This window comes from Brachypodium distachyon, chromosome 1, assembly GCF_000005505.3.
Source record: "Brachypodium distachyon strain Bd21 chromosome 1, Brachypodium_distachyon_v3.0, whole genome shotgun sequence".
Taxonomy (NCBI): domain Eukaryota; kingdom Viridiplantae; phylum Streptophyta; class Magnoliopsida; order Poales; family Poaceae; genus Brachypodium; species Brachypodium distachyon.
In genome coordinates, this window is record NC_016131.3 from 54,402,317 (window position 1) to 54,412,615 (window position 10,299).

General features: G+C 47.4%; 1 protein-coding gene across 1 annotated transcript; it reads left to right on the forward strand.

Moving 5' to 3' along the window:
• The first annotated feature begins 5,007 nt into the window (after nucleotides 1-5,007).
• On the forward strand, nucleotides 5,008-10,275 carry LOC100836677 (protein tesmin/TSO1-like CXC 2). The gene is made up of 11 exons (XM_003557442.4): nucleotides 5,008-5,182; nucleotides 6,375-6,541; nucleotides 6,644-7,373; nucleotides 7,520-7,962; nucleotides 8,060-8,131; nucleotides 8,286-8,466; nucleotides 8,558-8,653; nucleotides 8,755-8,821; nucleotides 9,297-9,459; nucleotides 9,533-9,918; nucleotides 10,007-10,275. Exons 1-11 carry the CDS (start codon nucleotides 5,135-5,137, stop codon nucleotides 10,015-10,017), a joined length of 2,364 nt encoding a protein of 787 aa, XP_003557490.1. The 5' UTR covers nucleotides 5,008-5,134; the 3' UTR covers nucleotides 10,018-10,275.
• Nucleotides 10,276-10,299: the final 24 nt, after the last annotated feature.

Consider the following 10,299-nt stretch of genomic DNA (forward strand, 5'->3'; position numbering starts at 1 on the left):
AAAGATGTCATGGAACATGGAACAGTTCATGAAAATAGGATGGCACAGCAAATGTGCACATTTGCACTTCCGTGTAGTTCTAAGACGATGTTTGATACTCCCTTAGGCCCAGTTCGGTTAATCCTATCCCGGTGAAGATCAACGGGGAATGCTCGCATTGTAGTTTAATTTCTCCTGTAGGGACATCCGATGCAAGGATTTTGAAAAAAGGAACGAGTCTGTCATCGCAAGAATTGGTCAACTTAGATGTTCGTGGACCGTCTAATTGGCCTGTGACCTGTCGAGCATGAGGCCGAGCACGTCGTCGTTGATCGAGGAGCCCCGCGAGATGGGCCTGTGGGAGGCGCTCGCGGAGGCCGCGGCCGGTTCTGGCCCATAAGCGGACGTCGTCGCAGTTGGGCCCGCCTCCCGAGGCCGGACGGCCCCGGGCTCCGGGCCTTGTCTACTTTACCTCGCATGTGAGCGTGTCGCGGTCTCGCGGTAGAGCGCGACGAAGAGCTGACGCAGTCGTCGATTAGGCCCATCACAGCTGGGCCGCCAGCATGGTCTGCTGGTCGGGGCCTGGGCTGGATCTGCTCGGCCGCGACAAGCACGACAGGAGTATCTACTAAAAGAAAACATATTGCTCTAAAAAAAGAAAAACTAAGAGAAAACATAAACATATATTTGGCACGATTCATCGATTCCTGATCTCTCACGAGACCGGATGCTACTCGCAGCAAAATTCCAATACATCCAGGTCGGCAAAAGGGCAGTGTCGTTGTTGTCAACCTCTGTCCGACCCGGGCTCTGGCAAAAGGTCGTCGTCGACGCGCGCAGCCGGCCAAGCCAAGCCACGCCACGCCCACACTCTCAGATTCTTTTGGGCACTTTGTTGGGTAGCGGACGCGACCCCTGCAATCATTTTACCCTCAGCGGGGCGCAGCACGGCAGTCTATGGCTTAGCAGTCTGCCAGTGCGTGGAAATGCGAGCGCGCTTCAGAGTGGAGACTCAAGAACGGGAGGGGGACAGGAGTCGCGTCGTAAAGCCTCTGCTGCCTGCCGCCTCGCGAGGTCTCCTCCGGAACCGGGAGCGCTTTCTTTCGCTTTGAGCAGAGAAAACTATACACTCCTATCCCCGTCTCGGTCTCTCGATCGGACAAAGACCCCAGGCGAGGCACGCACTGTGGCTCCTCTTTTCTTCGCCTGGCCTTCTTTACCCTTTTCTCGCTTGTCAATTTGTCATCACTCATCAGTCCACCAGTCACGGAGCATGCATGCTGACTTGCTCGCTCTAGCCAGCTACGGCCAAAAGAGACGGAGAAGAAAACGAGCGAGTTTTTGACCAAGACGTACATGTAGATGTGAACCGTATATCCAGCCGATTGATGGGGCAGCCGGCCGACATGATGCGATCGCCGCGTGCTAGCTAGGCCAGGCCACGTACACGAGTCCCAGACTCCAAGAAGACGTTTCCCGAATTATTGCGCTGCTCTGCCGTAGTATATCCTGCAGGGAACGGTTATGCTCCACGTCAGCTGGCCATCACACATTCACACATCACGCCCCTGCCATGCCACGGGCTTCAATTCCCTTTCGATTTGATTATCCAAGGGCGCCTTCACGTGATGGTGATGCGGACGCGCCGCAGGCGGTGGTGGTGGCCGGCCGGCGTAAATTCGTCGCTTCATTGCGCCCTTCTGACAATCGCATCGCCTCAGATCGACCTGCTCCTTCTTTTGCAGTCGCAGGCGCCAAAATTCCCCAGCCGGCCTCTGGATCTGTGCTAGCTAGCTGCAAACTTGCAACGAAAAAATGGGCGGGAAACGGAAGGGAATGTAGTAGCCCTGTGCCTGTCCCTCGCGGGTCACGCAAAACACTGTCCCCTTCGAATTTGCCACCTGGCCCGTACGTACCTGTCGCTTCGACCGGGCGGACGGTTAATTTGTTACTGCCTGCTGTAGCTGCTTCCTTTCCCCATGTGATGTGTGAGGGTGCGAGCGATGGGCGGATCTCACTGCTCGTTATTGGCGGCCATGTGACCGATCGATCGTTCTTTTTCTTTTCTGCCGCGTGTTTTGTTTCGTGTGTACGTCGTCGCCAGCCTCCGGGAGAGGCCCCGGCAATCAATTATATGAGCACGGATGGCGGCATAAATAATTTCGATCAGGGATAGGTCGACGCTAGCCAGCCAACCGTGGCCATGGATCTCGGTCAGGCAACGCCGTTAAGCAGCCTACGTACGTGTACGAGGGCTGGCTCGATCGTGTCAGCAAGTTATCCCCTCGATCGATGGCCACTGCGCTGCCGCCGCCGGCCGGTTTCCTTTTATCTTCTTCCAGCTTCACTGCACGGAGCAGCATAAATGCTCAATTCAACGCGCTACGCGTGCTGCTTGTGGGGCCAATTTCCGGGATGGCCACACCGATCGCGTGCAGGAGATCCCCCCGGCCTCACGCTCGGCCAAAAGCCGTTAACGACCCGCGCAGGCGTCTTCGGTCCCATCCGTCAGCGTCTCGGATGAGCCGGCTGGCGCGCGCCGTCTACGTCGCCTCATCTTCTTCTTTTAATACGGGCTCGATGGATTAAATTATCCAGGGTGGCGTGTAGCCGTATTGTCTGTCTGTCTGTCTGCCCTCCCTCTCCACTTCCTTGGGTTTTAATTATCACACTCACTCCGATCCGGTGTATTTAAGACCCGGTAAAACGGTTTGTGTACGTTAACCGCGCGCGTAACTCCCGCGCGAAATCAATCACAGTTCCCTGGTTGCACGTACGAATGCATGGCTGGCTAGGCGCGGCCCCGCCTACTTTAATTACGCCGGCCGACGTACGTACCACGACATGAAAAAGGGAGTACCGGTACATTTGGTGAGGCTCTCGAAAGGAATTCTTGAGATTCCAAGAGTCACGTCACGCTCTTTCTTGCCGCGTCGGACATATTTTTGGACGTTACGATACGGTATGCGTGTTTGTGTGCGGAGATAAGATCTAACGTCCACCCATTTCATTCCAAATCGCATGCATATGGATTTCATATATAGATTTCCGCGCATGAGTACGGATCAGGATGGTGGACGTATACAAACGAATTAAACTGGACCACCTCTTAGAACGACCGAGAATCCAATGGTTAATTCGACCGATCATCAGCCGAGCCATTATAAAATGATCGAGCGGCCATATATCGCTCCAGAACCCCTGCCGGCCGCTACGGCGACGGCGTCTGACAGGTGGGCAAAACCCAATAAACTGGAAGTGGTAGATCCATTGGGACTTGATTGGGAGGAACGACTAAGCTTCGATTTGGTTAAGTTGGCGCCAAGACGGCACAAACTAATCAACCGGCTCCGTTACCCGTTCCCGTCTCAACTGCTCCCGTCCGTTCCCTGGTTCGGGGTCGTCTCCAAATTTTACGCGCGCGGGAGCGCACCGCTCGCGCGTCTGTCACGTGTTAGTTAGGACTTAGGAATACTCTGACCGGGCCTGTTTGCAGTTTCCTTCCTTCGTCTTTTTCGTTTGAGCTTTTTCCTTCTTCTCTTTGAGAGCCTGCAGGGAATTTTATGACCGAACAAGGCCTCAAGGAGGAACATAGGCATATTTGCAGAGGCCTTCAATCCCGATGAGGAAGTGATGATTTGGCAAGGCCAGACCCAGACAGATCAATGATGCTACGCAAGTGAAGTATGTGTGTACTTATTTTTTACACGCTCATAAACTAGGATACCTCATGTTTCTCTTCGTAGAAACTTTCCTCGCGTCCCTAGGTAGGAGTGCCATGCATGGCGGCATCAATCTATACGAAACATGATCCAAACAATCTCACCCGTCCATTCAGCTCTAATCTAGCAATAGATCATGGATTTATTAGAACCGTTGTGAATCTAGTTTCAATGTTGCAGATATAATACCAATCGATCATAAATTGCGATGACCATGTTATGCTTCGTAGATTGCCCGGTCATCATTTATGTTAAATTGTATAGATTTTTAAAGAGCATACATTTATAACCACGATTGATTGAGCATCGGATTTTTTTTTGGGAGTTTATAATGATTAATTATGATGATTCTGTGTTTTCCGTGATATGATAACTTCAAATTTTTCCTCTAAGAAAAGGAAACATGTATTCGACCCGTGGCATATATGGTGGTAGAAAAACGTCATCATCATTATCTCGAAGAAAATATATATGGTGATAATAAAAACCTATTAACAATTATATTGACCAATTAATGTTTGCGTGTCATGCACGCGGTGGCTAAAATACAAATAAAAACAAACGATAAAAAAGATCACATCCATTGCGACCGAGAAAAATGGCAAGTTCATTTTTGAAAATTAATGCGTATTGAATAATGAACCTGGTCTTCATTCAAATAAAAGGTACAGATGCGTCGAGCAACAGCTGGAGCCGATTTGAGCATTCTAAATCCCGAGTGAATTGTTATCTCTTTCTACAATTGCCCATTCCGAGAGCACACGGTTTGTCCAGAAACATTGCAATGCCAATTTATACCATAACCACAAAAATAAAAATCTGAAACGTGTCTGCATTGGAGGAATTTTGTTTATTTGCTTGGGTATTTAATTCAAATTTAAACTACTCAAACCAAAATTTCCAGAACATGCTCTTATACGTTTTGGTTAAAAAAACCCTGCATCTAAACAGAGTAAACGAGGCCCGCTGTCACAGGAGAGACGCGGGAGGACCCATCTGTCAGCGCCCGTAGAAGAAGAGGAAACTGGGCATGGGCCAGGCCATTTCCCAATAGAGAAAGACGCGGGGACTGACTCGTCATGACTCCCACGGGGGACCCACCGACGCCACGCCACGCTAGATTGGATCAGATCGCACGCGACAACACAGCGAGGAGAAAAGGAAAAAAAAAAAGGAAACCGAAAATGAAGCGCCCTTCCCGCCCTTGCGCCTCTTAAATTTATTACGGGCGGAGAGAGAGAAGGAGGGGCCGTCTCGTCTCGTCTCGTCGCGTGGCACCCGCTCCCCTATACAACAACTCACAAGGGACCTACTCCTCCTCTTTCCTCCAGAGCGAGAGAGGGAGGCAGTAGAGGACAAGGAGGAGAGCGGGGGGAGGGAAGGAGGAGCGGAGAAGAAAGGAGGAAGGGGACTCTCGTGGAGGGGGTGCGGAGATGGACACGCCCGACCGCGCGGCGTTGCCGGCGTCATCCAGGGCGGAGGTGACGGCTGCTCTTTCCCTCCTTTCCTTTTCTCTGTTCTTCTGCTTTATCGGAGGGATTTTTTTTAATTTGTGTGATGGTTTTATCTCTGCCGGTTTTGGTTCCGTCGCGTTTCCTCCGCGGGGGGGACGGGATTCACGGCTCCGGCGGCCGCGCCGGACGGTTTGCTAGCGGTTCGGCGTTTTTTGTGTTCTGTTTTTGCGGGGGAAGCGCGGCTGGCTTCGTCAGTCACTTCCTCCCCCCCCCCCCCCCCCCCCCGCTTCGATTCCGGTGGGCGCGGATCGGTGGATCTCTTGCGCGGCGGAGGGTTTCCTTTCCGCCGTGCAAATAGTTGGTTGGTCGGTCGGTCGGTCGGTCAGCGCGGTGGGTTCCTGCCGGCTTGGGATCGGGGTTCGCGTGGGCTCTCGCCGCCAAATCGCTGGGCTTTCTTCCTGCGGGGGTGCCGGATTGGCGCTGCCGTTCTTGCCACTGGAGAAATCTGGGGGGTATTAATTGTTCCCCCTGTTTCTGTTCTTCGTATTACTACTGTCGTTATGGTTGTCTTCCCCGGGGACTCAGCGGTTTAGCGGAGTTGGAACCACACAGCACGAGTGCTCTAGATCTACCCATGGTAGTATCTTGTAGATGAGTGCATCTTGGTCTTGTACTTGCAATGTGGAGCAGGCTTTGTGCTTTTGATGTGCCACTTGACTTGAGAGGGGTTTAGGATTTCCCTGGCCGGAATCAGATACCCCTGGAAATGCGTAACCTTTGCTAGCCTGAGATAGAGTCAGATCCATTCTGGTTGAGCGTTTGACTTGGGATTTGTGTTCGATTGGGCCATTTCGCGTACAAAATTTTGCAGTCATGGTATTGTTGTGTAACCCCAAGTTGGATGGGGGCTTTACTTTATTAGTGTTAGAAATACGACTTTGACAGTCCAATCAGAACCCATCCGTTCTTAATGATAGAGAGGGAGGACTCAAAATGTGTAGTTCGCAAAAAAAAGCAAGCAAAGAAAGCAGTTCAACGAAAAAAGAGAGATGAATCTGTACAAATTGCAGCATGTGTCGTTCATTGGTAACTGCATTAAGTGGAACTTTACTTTACTTTTGTGGGTGCACCTTTCTTTACGATGAGCGGTTAGTTTTCACATTCATGGGACTTGATCTACTGCTATGCATCACCTGATCTCTTGTTCCTCTGAATGCAGGACTCGCCGCTTTTTGGATTCATCGATAGTATGTCGCCAATTGAGCCTCTCAAGTCGGCTTATTCCACAAATAGCCTCCAAGCATACCAGTCTCTGAGCATCACCTCCATTTCCTCCATCTTCACTTCTCCTCATCACAATACACAGAAGGAATCTAAACTTTCCAAGTAAGCTTGTGCCATCTTTTCTTCAGACATACATGTGGACATTGAGTGTAAATATTTGTCATGGCAAGCTAATCCTGATGTTAGTAATTCTTGTTCTGTCAGGAGCTCTTTTGCTGATTTCAATGAAAGTGAGGTTTGCACGGATCACAGTGATAAAAATAAGCCACCCAGTTCCTCGAATGCTGTTAGATTGTTTGCCTGCACTAGCAGCATTACCGAAGAGACCCACACAGCTACCAGTTCAGTAAATGAGGGTATTGTTGATCCTGCCAAAGGGCCCAATGATTTGCCTCAACCTGGTCGATTTGAGTCTGGCAGTCCGGATCACAACACAACACCTTGCCACGGTGTTAGATCAGATCTTAAGCAGGACAAGCGTCGCAAATCGGAAGCAGTGCAAACCAACAAAAATACCTTGGAGAATAGGAAATGCTTATTTTCCTCTAACATCCAGCTCCCTGATGGCTGCCAGCCTGAAGAAGGCAATGGTGAGGTGCTTGGTTGTGACTGGGAGGACTTAGTTTCTGCAACTTCTGGTGAGCTTTTAGCCTTTGATGACACATCAACTGTTGAAGATCACGGAGGAGTTCGCCTGGCAGTAAATAATGCTGAATCATGTGGATTTTTGCTCTCGGAACTTAATGGAGGTTGTGACATATCGGACAGAACGCACCCTATTGGGACCAGTCAAGTATACTATCATGAGATGGTAATGGAAGAAGATAAGACGGAAAATGCCCAATTCTTTTCTGAAGGTCAAAAAACAATGTCAGGTGAAGAAATGCAGGATAATCTTAATGAAGACAATGCATGCATTCCATTAGGCTGCAAGGTACTTGATCACTAATTGTTATTCCACCCATTTCTGATGCTATGGCAATGTTGCTCACCAAAAGTAGATTGATGTAACTTGATCTGTTATAGCTATATGTTCTATCACAATATTCTGACTCTTTTTCTCCCTGCTGGCATGTTTAGGTTGAGACTCACCAACAACGTGGGACACGAAAGCGCTGCCTGGTTTTTGAGGCAGCTGGATATTCAAACAGGACTGTCCAGAAAGAATCTGTTGGCGATTTGACTGTCTCAAAATTGAAAGGCAAAAGTGTTGCACAAAATCACACAAATCCAGGAAAAACTCCATCACCACGTGTATTGCGTGGTATTGGTCTACATTTAAATGCTCTTGCATTAACATCAAAAGACAAAATCGTTTGCCAGGACCCTTTGTCTACTGCTTTGGTTCCATCAGTCAAAACTGAACAGGATATGCATGGGAACTTGTTATCTGCTGGAGAGAATTTCGTCCATTCAAGTGGCGAACTGTTAGACCTTCAGATGGATAATGATGATTGTTTAGCTGGAGGTTTTCTCGGAAATGATCATATTTCAAGTCAAAGTAGCAGCCCTCAAAAGAAGAGGTTAGTTTGTGCTTGTGATTCATTTTTGGAGGGTTATAGCTTATTTGTATGTTTCATTATATTCCAGTTACCTGACATCTAGTTTGATCAAGAGCAGGCGTAAATCAGATAATGGCGACGATGAATCATGCAAGCGCTGCAGCTGTAAAAAGTCCAAGTGCTTGAAACTGTGAGTGTTTTTTCATAGTTATGGTCACTTCTCGACCTAATTGCATGATGCCTTCTTTAAAATGCCCGGGTGTGGAAGTTTAAGCTACCACACCACTATTTGTACTGCCAATTATATGCCTCTCATAATCTGTGTACAATGTTGCCATGTGCAGTTATTGTGAGTGCTTTGCTGCTGGCGTGTACTGTTCCGAACCTTGTTCATGTTTAGGATGTCTTAACAAGCCTATACATGAGGAAATTGTTCTCTCCACTCGTAAGCAGATAGAATTCCGGAATCCGCTAGCATTTGCTCCAAAAGTGATCCGCTTGTCTGATGCTGGTCAGGAGACCCAGGTCGGTGTTTTTTTCTATTAATAATTCCGATCTATTTATATTAGCCATCACACCCAATCACTTGATGCTGAAATTGTTTAATGGATTGCAGGAAGATCCTAATAACACCCCTGCCTCTGCTCGCCACAAGAGAGGATGCAATTGCAAGAAGTCAAGCTGTCTCAAGAAATACTGTGAATGCTATCAGGTATTATATTGCTTTGGAAACTGATATTGAAGATAATTTCGTTTGAAGCTGTACAGAGTCTGGTTTCTGACTTATGATTTAACTTTTTGATTGAATAAAAGGGAGGTGTTGGTTGCTCCAGCAACTGCAGATGTGAAAGTTGCAAAAACACTTTTGGCATGAGAGATGGTGAGCATTTTTGCTTTTCTAATCTGTTCAACCATGCTATGCTTTTCATTTTTCAGACTTGCTCATCGATTTTCTAGAGATAAAGCATGATCTGTTGCTTCCTTTCCCGACATGTTGTCAACTTGTTGTATTAAATTTCTTGCAACGAAGGTCCATTAAGTATCGGATTGTCACGCTTCTAAGTTACAAATTCTTATTTGCACGAGCCAACGTTTTAACTTTTAATCACGAGATTCAGGATACTATGCTAGTTTTATTTCCTCACTGCAAACACTTGGTCTTCCCAAATTTTCTAATGGTCAACATTTGTATCTCCAATCAATGCTACAGTACATGTTTGTTTTCCTTCTCGTCTATAAATTATAAATACGGAAGTACCTGATGTGTTAAAGTTAACCTGAACTGGTTAAACGAACAGAGCCACCCTGGATTTTGGTTGGTCTACTTCTATCTGACATCGATATCCTGTTGGTAGGTGCTGTATCAGTTGAGAATGAAGAAATGAAGCAAGGAGGCGAACAGACTGAAAGTTGTGGAAAAGAAAAGGAAAATGACGAACAAAAGGCAAATGTACATAATGGCGATCACCAACTCGTTGAACTTGGTGTCCCAATAACACCACCTTTGGCTATTTCCAGGTTTGCCAATTACATTTAACCTGTTTTGTTAGCTGCTTTGAACATGTTTTAATAGCTGTACAATATTTTCCAGTTCTTTGCTCCAACAGCCAAACTTCTCAAATGCAAAGCCACCAAGACCTTCTAAACCCCGCACGGGGAGTTCCTCCCGTCCTTCAAAAGCCGCTGCATCAGTTCTCTCTCACAAAATTCCCAAGGTTGCCAACAGTGTGTTCAATGAGGAAGTGCCTGATATTTTAACAGAACCTGCTTCTCCTGGTATCGTCAAGACTTCTTCACCCAATGGAAAAAGAGTCTCACCACCACACAATTCACTCAGCATTTCACCAAGTCGAAGAGGAGGACGGAAACTAATACTGAAATCCATTCCCTCATTTCCGTCACTTCTTGGAGACACAAGCAGTGGTTCTGCAATTAGCAATTCCAACAGTGCATTTACCGAATCATCTCTTGCTTTAGGTAAGGCTTATTCATTATCTAGACAACTCATGACTTTCTTTTTATACCAGTTGCATCATCTTATTTGTATGTTTGTCCATGGAATCAGGTCCACCTTAAAGTCTGGGAAGCAAATTACCTTCAACCGGAGTACAACTTGTAGTCCGATACTGTACCCCACACCTTAGTCAGCGTCAAGGCTCGAGGTACTGTCAGAGAATATTATGTTAGAAATTAAAGATCAGGTAGTCTATTTGTAATATATGTAGTGAGTGAATAAGCTGTATGTAAGATGCTATTATCTTATGAAGTTATCCTTATTGAAATCTATTAATACTATATAAATCACCTCTGGTGAGTCAGGGAGATTCAGTTTCATGCCGCTCCATCCATGTTTTTCTT